This window comes from Solea senegalensis, linkage group LG15, assembly GCF_019176455.1.
Source record: "Solea senegalensis isolate Sse05_10M linkage group LG15, IFAPA_SoseM_1, whole genome shotgun sequence".
In the NCBI taxonomy this organism is placed as follows: Eukaryota; Metazoa; Chordata; class Actinopteri; order Pleuronectiformes; family Soleidae; genus Solea; species Solea senegalensis.
The window spans coordinates 16,465,259-16,480,489 of NC_058035.1; the positions used below are offsets into that span (position 1 = coordinate 16,465,259).

Below are 15,231 nucleotides of genomic sequence, written 5' to 3' on the forward strand. Positions count from 1 at the left end.
CCCCCAGCGCTAGTGTCTGTTAATGCCTTTATGTCCTATCCTGTCTGATAGGAATATACAGCCCCTCTCAGTACAGGAGCTTTGATGTCTTTCAATTGACCAATTTATCAGTGATTCATCTGATAGGGGTCAGGACTCGAAATTGATCATAGATGTGATTGGGATTTTGGTTTTGGATTTGGACAACAGAACAGTACAGCTGCTGTCTCACACAAAAAACACACACAGATTTGCACAGCTATTCATCATTCATCCATTCATTCATCCATTCATTCATCATAACCATCTAATATAACATAACCACTATGCCCCAAACTTGACCAGTTCCTCAGCCTTATTCGGACCAGGTTTTGGTCTCCATGAGGACTACTGGTGCTGACAAGGTCAGTGCTTACACCAGAAAAGTCATAAAGAGGAAACACACACAAGTACACACACACACACACATACATACACAACACCTGCATTGTTGGTTTACACTAGATTTGCTCGCTGATAAACATGCTGCAGGTGCATAAAGCAACTACTGTGTGTGTGTGTGTGTGTGTGTGTGTGTGTGTGTGTCACCACATCACTCACACACTGTTCTCTGTGGGCAGACAAACACATTACAAAACACAAGAAACTCCTGAGGAAGCAGTGACGACAGGGACACATGTAGACACGTTCAAAAAGAATATTTCCTGTTCATTTGTCAGATTTGTATTTGTATTGTATTCTACATTTCTTTCTCCAGTGTTGGTGCAGGACAACGATACCGTGGCAACGTCTGGCTGTATGACTGGATTACTGAAACCTGCAAACTCTGACTGTAGCTCAGGTCCATCAATATGTGAGAGGGCAAGTGCCATTAGCTTAGATCAGCCATTTTCCTGTTAAATGTTCACTATAGCTGCAGCATTTTGAATGAGTTCATTGTCTGTTGATGCTGGCGATACACTAATAACGTGCATGTTACAATGGGAAGAACTTGAAGAGCTTGAAAACACTTCCACTAAATTGTGAATCTTACTTTTATGTCTATGAAGTTCGTTTTAGAGTACATACTATGTGTCCTGTAGTGCTTAAACACACATCAGGCACAGTAAAAACATGCCTGCTAGGAGGGAGATAAAGAAAAACAGAATTGAGACACTTATCATGAGGTTCACCTAGAAAGATCTACACCTGCTCAAAATGTATGTGTTAGATGTTTTATCTCACTGTTAAACCAGCAAACATTATGCTTAAGATATTATAGATTAAGTAGGTGTAGATTTTATAGGTGAGCCTATCGTTAAGAGGATAAAAACAATTTTTCCCTCGGTCCCTGCAGGCAGCCTTGTTATCAGTAACCTTGGATTTGTAGGCATGCGGTGGAGGTGTATGGATCCAGGTGGGGGTTCCGTAGCTTCAAGTCGTGTGCGGCAGAAGTTGAGAAGTGTTGAGAAGAGTCAGACACTGCACAGCTGAAACTGAGCTCTACAAAGTCTACCCAACAACGTACCCACATCTGACAAACTATGATGGAGAGATTTCCAAACCTATAGATGATCCACGGTGATGATAACTTGTCATATGAAAATTAAACAATCACTTTCATCACAACTGTCTGTCAGACTTGGCGGACGTCACTCTCTCACAAACACCAGCCAAAGCTCTTCATTGCAGCTTATTTTATTTATATCCAAGACAGGTCATTATAATTCCTTTCTCTGTCTTACATTTCTCTGTCTTTCAGCCACCTCAGGGGGCCCCCTGGTGGCTTGGGGGCCCCTTTGCATTTGCATAGTCCGCATATAGCAGGAGACGCTTATGGCAAATGTCCAACAGCAGTGCGTGGCAGCAGCACACGTGTCTTAGTCAGTGTTGATAATGCGTCAATAACTCTTACAACCATGCTGCAAAATCCCTGAAATACTATCCCTTTAAGTAGTAGGGGGTGTTTTTCACCCTGCAGCTCAGAGGCAAGCCCTATACAAAAAAATAATTTCCATATTCCCTGTAGACAAAGCTTGGATTACTCAGCCTGTCAGCCATTGTTTGAGCAGCTGACCTGGACTGAACTTTTCTGAACTGAATCAGAATCCGAATAGTTTATTAATCCCCAGCGGGGAGTTGGGTAAATAGTGTTTTGTCCCTGTTTGAACCCTGTGTGTAGTCATCCTCATGTCATGCAATGTGTACCTACTCATGAATTCTGTTCATCATAATGATCTCTTAAAAGGAAAAGACCCTATCCATCAAGTAATTAAAAGTCATGGGTTACGAATCAGCATCAGAATGGCAGCACAAAGAGCATCACACGCCGATATCTGCGGCTGATTCACCATCAGCAAAGTGAGCCAGGCTTCTGAGTTACAAGTCAAATGTTAATTCAATTACAATTAAATATTAAAGAAAAATGTAAAACTGATCATGAGCAACAGCTAAAGCAAAATAATTCAAACTGTAATGAGGTTACTGAGTAAATATTTAGTCACCAAAAATATACTGCTATGTTGTTATCCCTGGAAGCTTGGAAAGGGCCGCATCGTTTGCACTGACGCCAAGTCACCATGGTACAGTCAGTGCTTGTTTCTTTTCACGGAGGACTTGCAGTGAAAAGATACAGTTTATTTTGATTAGATTTGGCTCCCGTTGCCTCAACCACACACAAGAAAAACTAGGATTATACAGACTGTACATGCTGACGGTCTCCTTAAACCAACGATCAGCACGGCATTTTAAAGACACGAGCAACAACTGTGACAGGAAGTGATCTCACAGTCCTCGTCTCCTAAATATTTTTCTCACGCTGACGACGAGGGGGGGAGGGTTTTGTTGGCAGCAAGCGTAATAATGTTGTAATGAGGTTAACTTTTCCCTTATCTCAATTAAAACAGTCATGAGAGGCAAACTAAATCACATTTTAGGCCAAGTGAGGGCACCAACATGCATGTCCACACACATTTGTTTACACCGATCAGCAACAACAGCCTCAACCTGAGTCCCAGTTACCAATTTTGACTTTTTTATTAGACTACTCAATTACTAATCACTGATTTTGATTGAATGCTGTTTCATTTTGTGGTGGGAGGAATAAAACAAGATATTTGAGTCATTTTGAAGTTTGGAACATTTTTCATTATTTTCACATTTTATGGAACAACCGATCAGTAGATTAATTCCGTGCTTGTCTTGCTGTCGTTGTACGGACACTCCTAATTTCCTAATCTTTTACCCAAACATTAACTATAACCTAGACATAATTCACAACATTAATTTGACCCAGTGCCCCAGGAATGAGGATCTGCCTAATTGAGCCCAGGCTTTGGTCCCCATGAGGACTAGTGTTCATCACAGGTCAGTGTTTAAATGTAATAAAACATATTTCACTACAAGTGTAGACTGACCTACTTGCCACTAATGTGCTTGAATAATTTGTGCACAAAGGATGGTCTGATAAGGGACTGATGCAGCATTCATCTGTTAAAAATCACAGTGTGACACACGCGCATTACATCATTATCCCATTATCACACATACGCTCGTAATAGATCATATAGATTTTCCTGTGTGTTTGTGTGTGTGTGTGTGTGTGTGCGTGCACAGATTGTGAGTGCTTACTTTTCTGCAGCTTTGTGTTTGCATAGGCCTGCAAATGAGCAGTCGTACATGTGCTCATGTGTTCATCATGTTGCTCTACGTTGTCAAGGGAGTAAAGTTAAAGAAAACCACACATGACTGTCACACCTGTAAGAACGTAACCTTTCCATCCTTTCTTCTCCACCCACACACGCACACACATTTGCAGAGAGTTGCTTTAGAAGAGGCAATAAAAGGAAGAGGAATATCAAAACAAGACACGTTTTTTTAGATTTTAGAGATGAGGTGACAGAAAGGAAGAGAGATTTATCAATGTTTATTCTTTGAAAACGTTATAGAGGGGATTTTATGTTTAGATATTCAAACCACAGCATGTCAGAAACAACACAGATGAAAAGCAGCACCAAAAGTTGTTCTGCTTTGTTGTGGCACATTTCTTTGTCTTTCAGGCTTTTTCTTGTGCTGCGTTAAAAAAACAGAATTATTCTGTTTTTTTCTTAATAAAATATAGGGTTGCGCTCGGGGTCAAGGTGCTTGGTATTGAGATAAAAACAAAAAAATACAGACAATGAGGTTATTTTTGTTTGTCGGCTCATCCCTTGCAGCTTCCTGCAATCAGCGTCAGATCGTTTGCCTGCAACAGTAGTTCACTGATCAGACTGTTTAGTTCTTTGAACAGTTTTTTTCCTATAGTCCTAAATCTGCCTGCAACTAATTATCTTCTGTGTCTGCTTCAGTGTGAACCCTCTGGTGAATTGTGTCACTGGACCACTGAACCCACTGAACCCACTGCCACGTCAACGTTTACCAACACACCAGTCGCACCGCTGCCCGTGGACTCATTTGAGTCACTCACATTTCACTAAACCCTCTTGAATAGTCTAACCTATCTGCTGCTGCATCTGGGTCCAATTTTGTACATTTGCACAAGCTGGTAAAAATATTTATGCCAATAAAAACATGTTTTTCCCATTAGGTTTTTGCAGAAATGGAATTCCTATGTTAGTCTGTGTCATATTCACACTAAAAAGCCAATTACTGTAAAGTTGTTGTGCAAATTGACTGTGTGTGAGGGAGCAGTTTGGATGTTACGTGTGTACATCTCAGTGTATGTGTGGTGAGGTGTGATCATGCACTTGCTGCTGCACTTTGTATGTTTCATTTATATTTTGAGTAGTATTTGTATGTGTAAAACCAGTTTTCCACTTGCCTTCTGTCAGTCAGGCAGGTAAGAGGAAACCCCAAAGTTCTCATTTTGAGTCAGTCACTGTTCTCGATGGAAACTTCTCTTGACACTTGACAAAACACGGTGTTACTATGAATATATACACTTCAGTCAAAAAAACAAAAACTGTATCATATTGAATATTGAAAAAAAAAAAAAAGCATCCTGTTGCGTGAATGTTAGAAGTTCAGTTTTGAGAAGAATATCAATGATTAAATATTAAAACTGCTAATAAATGAATACAACAGCAGTTTTGGTTACTTGAACTGAAATAAAAGTTGAACTTTCCATATGCTCTTGTTTATCCTGGACAGCTTCAGGAAGAGGAGAGGAGCAGATTATCGCTGATAATGTTTATAAGAGAAACAGACAAATAACGCCTGACAGCACGACGACTGAACTTAAACTCTATAAATACAATTCACAATTTAGCTTTAATTTTAACCAGAGCCTCAGGAATTAGAACCAGGTTTTGGTCTCCATGAGGACGACTGGTCCTGACAATGTCAGTGTTTATCTCAGTAAAGGTCCTCAAATACACAAATACACATTCTTCTTAGATGTGAGAACTGTGACACTGACTGTAATAACATCTGTCTCATATAACGTAGGCCAAATTTGCTTTCAATAAAGTATCAGTGTTTAAAATTATATTCAATATATGTATTTAAAATATATCTAAATGTTTGTGATATTTCTTTTACACTTCGTTGTAGTGCAATCTGATGGATGACATTAGCCGTATGCCTTAAGTCACATGGAGAGGAATTAGACTTGGATTTAAAATGTGCTTTGGGTTGAGAACATGAAGACACGTGGCCTGTTTGGACTTAAATAATTGCACTAGTATTAGCTGTATAATCTGTACGTGCCATTATAGGTTCCTTTTTAAAGAACATGTGACTGGTGGCAACACAATTTGTCTTCTCTAAAAAATAGGGGAAATTGCTGATGAAGACAGTGTAATATGATCAAAAGCCTCCGACCAAGTCTCTTTTGAAATCGTTCGCCAATGTAATAGGATGATGACAGATTTCAGTGAGATATCAAACAAAAGGGTCATTGTCATTAACGGCACAAATGCAAATCTTTAATAATGACAGTATGTGTATTGGGGGACTTGTCATTATGGGGACTTGTCTTCCTTGTGTGGACATAAAGCAAGTCCCCATAACGTAGATGACAACATTTTAAGGTGAATATATGTTTTAAGGTTAGGTTGAGGTCAGGGTTAGGATTAGGCCAGTACTAATTATGTTTAAGGTTAGAGTAAGTCTCCAGGAAATGAATGTAGGTCAATGCAATGTCCCCTCAAGTCATGCATGTCGAACATATGTGTGTGTGTGTGTGTGTGTGTGTGTCACTACTGTTTGATCACAGCAAAGTGAGAACAACTGTGCTACCAGACTGCTGGAACTTATCAACAATGTGACTGCATGCACACACACACACACACACACACACACACACACACGCATTCACACTAATGCACCAGTGTGTTTTAGTCACAGTGAAACATCGTGTTTCACACTAGAAAACTTCAGGACACTCCATGTATGCATTAAAGTTGTAAAATAAGATAATACAGAGGGCGTTAAGGGGGGGGGGAAAGCAGGACAAAGACAAAGACGAGTAGTAATCACAGGTATAAGTCGGGCATTCATTGCAAATTATGTGCCATACATTCAAATAATGCTTCATTCATTTCTGTGAAGCGGGCTTGCTGCCAGTTCTGCAAACAAAGCGTGATGCAAAAATTTTTGGCCTTTTAAATATGTTGTGGATTAAAGATCCCTGACACACAGCAACGACTTGTAACCGTCAAACTGTAATCAACACAACACAACAGACGCACACTGTACAGGAAGACCCAGCAGCAAAACATACCCCAACAACACAGGCAGAACAAATATGAATATGTGTGTGTGTAGCTGTTCACATTATTAAGTCCACATCATGTAAATTACTTGTTTAAAAGTGAAGACATGTTTTAAAGTTAGACTATGGTTAGGATTAGGATTAGGCCAGTATGAGGTTAGAGTAAGTCTTCAGGAAGTGACTGTAAGTCAATGTAATGTCCTCTGAAGTCATGGAAACCAGTGTGTGTGTGCGTGACACATAGCTGTGACCTCTCTCAGCGTGGTGTTAGGTCTTCAGAGCCACAGTGCTATTGTGTCCTGACCTCTCACATTACAACTCGTCAATACTATTATGGGCATGCACACACAAACGCACACATGCTTTCACAGTATTAGTCCAGGTGGCCAGTGTTGTCTCTTTGAGGGGGGTGAGGGGTCATGTGTGTGACTTCATGGGAGAAGATCGACTTAACTGAATGAGTTGCATTTGCGTGAAATAATATAAATATACCCTGAACGATTATGTTCATTCTTCACATTGCCGTCTGTTTGCATGCATGCTCGATTAGCTGTCTGTTTGTTTTTTAAAAGACGTGTCCACCACGTTACATTTTCCACAGAAAAGGGTCGTGTTGTAGGAGTATCATGTTTTGTGGTAGTGGGCCACTGGTGAGTTACTGTGGTGTACCTCAGGGCTGAGCGTGAATGTGACTCTTATCTCACATGAGAGTCACGTTCACGCTCAGTCTAATTCATGTGTTTCAGAGGATTTGGTGTGTGCCTGCAATAGTAAGTTGAACTTAAGTTATATTATGCTATGTTTCCATGTATAGAGGTTAGTATTCAGTGTGTTGATCGCTAAAACATACAATGTGCTTAAAATGTGCTTTTCCCCCTTTTTTTACATTTAATATTTCATGAATTTGGTTAAAGGCTTTCTAAAGCCATAGTTGCGATAGAGTCTTATCTTTAGATCTTTAAACACATTTTCTTTGCATGGTGGGTGCACTGAGCTCCTCCCACCACATGATCACAGACAGACACACACACTCCATATGTGACAGATGACCTGTGACAAACTCTATCTCTGGAAAGCTGCACTCATACTGACACATTTTATTTTCTGATTCTTTTACACCTCTCTTTTCCATTTTTCAATTTGTTTTGCGAAACAGCCATTGTGAGATTCCCGACAGATTGACTGGCGCCATGTCAGGTTTTGCAAGTGGAAATGTTTTTTTAAAAACAAATTTGACATCAGATTCAATTGAAGAAGACATGAAACTAGCAATTGATACAATGAACTTCTCAAGAGAAATGTAGGAAGTCAAGACTTGTTTTCCCATAGACCCTGGTGGCTAACTGCTACTTTCGTCCTACTTCCTGTCCTCCAATTTTTATATTTCAAATTCTGTGCATTAAAAACAGGCCTGACGGAAACACATAATCTCTCATCACAGGCCAGATTGAGAGGAGGTGCAAAGTCTTGTTTCCTATCAGATCTTTTAATTTAAATTACACTAAAAGGTCATTATAGACTGATTGATCAATAAAAAACCTGTCTGTTAAACTAAAGCAGAGGACAAAAACAAATGTTTTGGCAATATTAACTGAATGGGCCTGTCATTATCGTGTGTGAATGAGTCTCACTCTCTCACTGAACAGTGTGCTCACCAGCCTGACCCACCTAAGTGTAGACTTTTACAACTGGGTCAATATACTAAAATGTCACATCTGCACAGGCAACAACACAGTCACTCTACTCATGAACATTTACATCTTACACAATGAGTGCAATTAAAGACCCAAACACTAACATAAGCTTTGATTTGTTGAACATACCTACTGTGGACTGCTGACATCTCAGGTTTCTCAATAAGGAACTAACATTATTCACCTTTAGCCAGTATTTTGTCAACTCCCATAATTGCAGGGTTAAGACTGCAGGCTAGTTTACAACTCGTATGCACCATTGTGCTTAATGGTGTCTTCTAGTGAGTAATCCATAATTAGCCAGCAGTTCCCCAGGGGATGCCGAACGATGCCATTAAACTCAGTTAGGTTTGACGCTTCAGTGGTATCTGGGCCCATAACAATGATTTGACTGTTGAAGCAAAATTACAAAGAGAAGAGAGCGCAGAGCAACAGACGACCACAGAAGTAGAAGAAATATAATGCTGGGAAACATTTAAATGCACTTGTGCGAAATCTGCCATTCAGAAATTCCCCCACTTTCTTATCTGATCCTCTTTATAAACTTGGCAGTAGTGATAACAGATGGGAATGATAATGTGACCATGGCCACAAGTCATGATGCATATGGATCTTAGTCATGGGTAGAAGCAGGAGTCTCTGTTAATGATAAAATGTGACATATATAGTGTTTATGACCTCAATCGTGTGGATATGGGTGAAAAGGGTGTACAACTGTGAAAAAAGTCCAGGAGTCTGCCACCTTGAGAATCAGAAGAGCCATTTTTGACCCCTCTCCACCCAAATATAATTGATCTGGAGCCACAAAACCTATTTGAACCATAACATGAAGATGACATCATGTAATTAGTTTTATATAGAGATATACTGTATATATAGAGAGATATAAGAGAACTATATTTTGTTGCATTTATGAAACCTAAGAACTACGATAAGAAAACTGCTGTTTTTATGTGTTTACAACAGAAGAAAACACTGGCAGGCCTGTACCTACACGTGAAATGAACCACAAAACTTGATCTATTTGAGTCCTTCCATTATTTGTGGAGATTTTATGTTGTTCATGTTTGAGGAAAAGATAGTACAGATAATACACTTTCATTTCTCGTCTTGATCGCTAAATAAGAGGTGTCCACTTTAGACACTTTTAGTTACTTTTTGACAGACAGACAGACAAACAGATAGAAGAAGACACATATTAAGAGCCATTCACACACAGTTTCCCACACTCTGAGGAATTGATCAGTATTGATGGCATGTAAATCACATTGACTGGCTCAACCTTTTGTCTCTGCGTCTCGCTCTGTGTGTATGTGTGTGTGTGTATGTGTGTGTCTCTTCTGCAGCTGCATATACGGCTAAATGCAATCTCCATTCCACACCAAACCCAACCCACCCAACCTTGCCTGTGCATCAGCATCAAGGAGCTGTCACTGCCTGCAACTGAGAGACTTGTCTGGCTGCAGCACATGTTGTACGTGGAGTATTGTTTGTTGTTTCAACATTATGTTACCATTATGTTACCATGTGCATCGTGTTAACATTATGTTACCATGTACATCGTGTTAACATTGAGTTACCATGTACATTATGTTACCATTATGTTACCATGTACATCATGTTAACATTATGTTACCATGTACATTGTGTTAACATTGAGTTACCATGTACATTATGTTACCATGTGCATCGTGTTACCATTATGTTACCATGTACATCGTGTTAACATTGAGTTACCATGTACATTATGTTACCATTATTACCATGTACATCATGTTAACATTATGTTACCATGTACATTGTGTTAACATTGAGTTACCATGTGAATCATGTTAACATTATGTTACCATGTACATCGTGTTAACATTGAGTTACCATGTACATTATGTTACCATTATGTTACCATGTACATTATGTTACCATTATGTTACCATATACATTGTGTTACCATTATGTTACCATGTACATTATGTTACCATGTACATTGTGTTACCATTATGTTACCATGTACATTATGCTAACATTATGTTACCATGTACATTATGTTACCATGTACATTATGTTACCATTATGTTACCATGTACATTATGTTACCATTATGGTACCATGTACATTGTGTTAACATTATGTTACCATGTACATTGTGTTAACATTATGTTAACATTATGTTACCATGTACATTATGTTACCATTATGGTACCATGTACATTGTGTTAACATTATGTTAACATTATGTTACCATGTACATTATGTTACCATTATGTTACCATGTACATTGTGTTAACATTATGTTATCATGTACATTATGTTACCATGTACATTATGTTACCATTATGGTACCATGTACATTGTGTTAACATTATGTTACCATGTACATTATGTTACCATTATGGTACATTTCAGACAGGACTCACCTTATTGGTGTTCAAAACCCTGTCAATAGGAAAATGGTGTACAGGTTTATAGAACATTGAAAGGAACTTCATGTGTGTCAGTATAATATGATGTACTTAAGATGGATTTAGTAATATCAGCAAGAAAGTATTCCTTTCAGCATGGATATGAATACCCATCCTGTTCCCCAAAATTCCCCAAAACAGTCCTGGAATCACAGGATGATTTTGTCTCAGGAAGGATTTTAACTAAGAACAAGTGCATCCGTTTCAGCAGGTGTCATAAAGCAATATCTCTATGTTTATGTTGAAGTCACAAAGCCCTTAAGTGGCTGTAAGACATGTCTTGTCTTTCAGGACCAGGAAGTTTTGGGCTGTAATTATAAAAACCAAAGTCCAGAGAGAGAAAGAGAGAGAGAAAGAAAGAGGAGGTGGGGATGTTTGGTTCAGTCAACAAACCATTGGACTTTAACACGGGAGATCGCTGTTTGTTTACTGTTTCATAATGACTGTGTTGGTTTCTTTTAAGAATAACCATGGTCATTCCCTGACCTTAGTCCAGTACCTGAGACAAAGTAAGTGGACAAACCTTACTTTACTAACAATGTCACACGTGAAAATATTTGTATATTCCTCCCAGAGGCATAATTCCTGTCATTTTAATCTGTCCTTCGTATTCTTATGAATGTGAATGAATCAGAAACCTTTTATTAAGTTGTGATTGACTAAAAAGGATCCTTTCAATTTTGGCACAAATAAATACATGGACCCATTTATGGATTAGGTAAATTGGACACTTTAAATTGACAGTAGGTGTGAGTGTGAGAAGTGAATGTTTGTTTGTCTCTATGTGGCCCTGTGATGGGCTGTTGACCTGTCCAGGGTGTACCCCGCCTTTCGCCAGCTGGGATTGGCACCAGTGACCACCGTGACCCTCGTGTGGAGGATCAGGTGGTAACAGATGAGTGAGTGACATTGATTTATGGAATAGTGATGGGCGTCCAAAAGTTTGAGGATGAGAGACCACAACATACAGAAAAACAAAAATATATTCTCAGTCAATGAGTCCACGGAGACATTGATACATGATGTACATACTGTACATGACAGGGTCATATGGCAGAGTTGTGACAAGCACTGTGGTGTTGCTTGTTCTCCCCTTGTGCCTGTGGGTTTTATGCAGGTTCTCCGGATTCTTCCGACAGTCCAAAAACATGCAGAGGTGAACTGGACACTCTAAATTGACCATTGGTGTGAATGTGACTAACATGCTGTCAGGACTAACGCCCTTTCACCATATGTCAGTTGGGATTGGTTCCAGCTCTCCGTGACCCTCAGGTGGAGAATAAAGTGATAGACAATGATTAAGAGTGTACACATGCTTGTTCTTCACACACAGTGCACAACAATGTCTCCAGTAGAGGTCACTGTATTCCCAGACCAGTCAATGTATAAATGTATAAAAAAATGTCTTCTATATTTTTGTTTTTTTATATTTAGAAACACATTTGATCAGACTGACTAATGGCAGAGGACAATTTTTGGTGATGATTCATACTGTAACTGCAATAGTAGCTCATAGAGTGTTCTGCTTTCATCAGTCATAGCACGCATGGTAGTGTGTGAGTGACTCAATATCAAACACCAATTCAGCTTTCAGATGGTGCAAGAATGGAAAGTGTCACAGTGTTTGTGCACTTTACAGTTTTATTCCACAACAAAAGCGATACCAGACATGCTTTGTATTTATATAGAGCTTCTCTCGTCTCAAAGCTGTTTTTGCCTATAACACATCTGTCATACCCATTCACATGCTGCGGGCACAGTGGTCGGGATCAACATGGGGTTAAGTGTCCCAAAGGACACATTGGCATGTCGACTAGTGGAGCTGGAATTCAAACCCACAACCTTCCAGAGATAACACGACTCGCTCTACCACTGACCCACCGTGTCGTCAGAAAATATTTGTTCCCACAACTTTGGAAAGCTATCAATGTTTCATACTATTTGTGACAATTTTATTGATCAATGACACATACTCAGTGCTGACTGACACATAGAAAAACAGATTTTAGCCACATAACCAAAGGAAAGTGATGTCTGTAACCCAGACTCATAGAGAAAATCAGAATGTTTAGCTCTCAGCCTTCACAGGAGCTGTTGGTCTACTGCTGCATCATTTGGAGAGTTTGTGTCATTTATGTAAATATGAACTAAGGATTCCAAAACACAGAAGTTAAACATCCTGAAGGAGGCAGCAATGGACTGACAATTCCTGTGTGCTGTGGGGTAAACCTGTTCATTCTCTCTGTGGACTTTGGTGCAGGAAGTGTGCATTTTTGAAATGAGTATCCATGTTTCAGGCTGGTTCCTGGTACTGGCAGAAACATACTGAAAGGCACTTGTATGGTTTATTCATTGTATCTTCTATTGTTGCCACTGGGTTATCAGACCTTGGTGAATCAGTCTGGTTTGACCGACAGGGGGAAACATAAGAGCGAAAGAAGCTGAAGAAAAACTCCTCCCAGCAGTAGGTGGATCACAGTCTGGAGGAGGAGCGGTGATATCAGCGCAAGCACAGACCTAACCTTCAGTAGTGAAGCAGACAGAGGGAGGGAGGAAGGAAACCTCCCTAGTGTGCAGACAAAAGAGTTTGGAGTTTGTTTACCTCCTCTGGTTCAGCGGTTTCCACACTGACGAGGCGAATAATTCAAGCAGTCTTGTCCTCAGCAGAAAGTCCGGGATTTATTACATATTTTTTACGTTTTTTTAATTCCACTGTTGTACGTTAATGCGTTTGCTCACTTGGGACCTGGGGATCATATTCGGACTTACGTCGATTTGTATTTTTGGCATACTTGACATCGTGTTATTTGTGGAGCCAGCGGTTATGCTCCGTCACTGACATGAACCCTTCGTCCAGGTAAGTTTGGTCACATATCTTCCTTATCTTCACTTATCTTCCTCTCTTTAAACAAAATAAATAAAAATAAAAATCATCAATGACTTTTTCGTAAACCTCCTGTTTCACTGCGCCTTTACCGGCGCGTAACTTGTCACGCTTCAAACACGCGGTGTCCATCCTCGTTTGATTGCAGTGTTGTTGTTTTTAGAAAATATAGGAAATTAACACCGAACTTGCTTTATCATTGTGATACTTTTTCATAATTCGGTGCAATGTCACTTTATTAAAGAGTGGTAGTCATGCGTAAAAGGTTACATTTGACTTAACGGCGCTTTCTTTTTCACCCAACAATCCTTTAATACTCCAGCAATACAACACTTTCCTTCTCTGTGTTGAATTCTTCTGTTATGCCGTGAGCAATTATGACGCATCTGTTGCAGCCTTTACCTCTGATTTTGCTGGTATGTTTGGCAACAGCGGTTTAACCCAATGACACATTCGTCGAGCGTGTAGACAGCGTTTGACCCGGGATAACATAACTAACTACTGCTTTTGCTTGAGATGACAAGATAATGCAGGTCGCGTTGCAACAAGTGCAGAGAATACAATTAAAAATGTATTCGCTCCAGTCAGCGGATGTATCCTTTTGTCAGGAAGAGTCACATCTTTCTAAACAGCTCCAGGACTCTCACGGTTAGTTCTCCTTAAAACAGAATATTCCATTGAATTCCTCGTTTTTATATCAGAAACTTCTTGGTCTTGTTATGGTCGAGTTCACGGAATTCCGCCGCCGTGTGACTGAGCTCTCAGTCTCCAGAAAGACGCAGCCATTTATGGCAGATCACCTGCCGCTTTCTGGCTGTTAATAGCGGAAAGCAGTGGAATGCAATGCCATATTATTTTCGCCTCTTTATTGCCAGTAATGGAGGCGGTGTGTGCGCGCTCACCAGCGGGAGGCGCTAACGCACCACTGGCGCCTAATAGAAGAAAGCATTACGCATGAGGCAAACACCATGTGACAGCTCTATAATTACTTTTTAATCGATTTATTTGCACACTTATAGTGTTCCAATAATCTAGCGCCGATGTCGGCGTATTCTCAAAAATACATTTTCCTGATGAGACTGAAACCAACTCTTCATCTTCATACAATGCAGCTGGACAGTCCTCGTTAAACATTTAGCACAGTAAGACCTGATCAAATGTCTTGTCTGGTTTGGCACTAATCCGGTGCTACTGCAGTTGGCGGATTTCCTTTCTTTCACTCCCTGCGTCTCCCTCTCTATGAGGTCACCGCCGGCACCGTTTCGGTGCCATTTCTTCATATGTGCCGGTTGGCACGCGTAAAATGGGTCTCCTGTCTGCGCTCAGCTGTGCATGGAAAACCCTTTTGGGAAGTTCTGATTTTCACAGCACAGGAGGACCTGCAGCGGGCGCAGGTGGTTCGGCTGTTATTGCTCCGTGCGTAAAAATGCGTGCACGAGGATGACCATTTACACCAAACGTGCTGAGAAGTGAGGGGGGAGGAGACACGGGGAGACACGGTGTTGAAATGATTACTTTTCATGA

General features: G+C 40.1%; 1 protein-coding gene across 1 annotated transcript in view; it reads left to right on the forward strand.

The window, feature by feature from the left end:
* Positions 1-13,313: 13,313 nt before the first annotated feature.
* The window catches only part of LOC122782014, a 28,680-nt gene continuing 26,762 nt past the window's right edge, over positions 13,314-15,231 (forward strand). Inside the window, exon 1 of the mRNA XM_044046186.1 lies at positions 13,314-13,680. Coding sequence (XP_043902121.1) covers positions 13,664-13,680 — 17 coding nt within the window. The 5' untranslated portion in view covers positions 13,314-13,663. The remainder of the gene's footprint in view (positions 13,681-15,231) is intronic.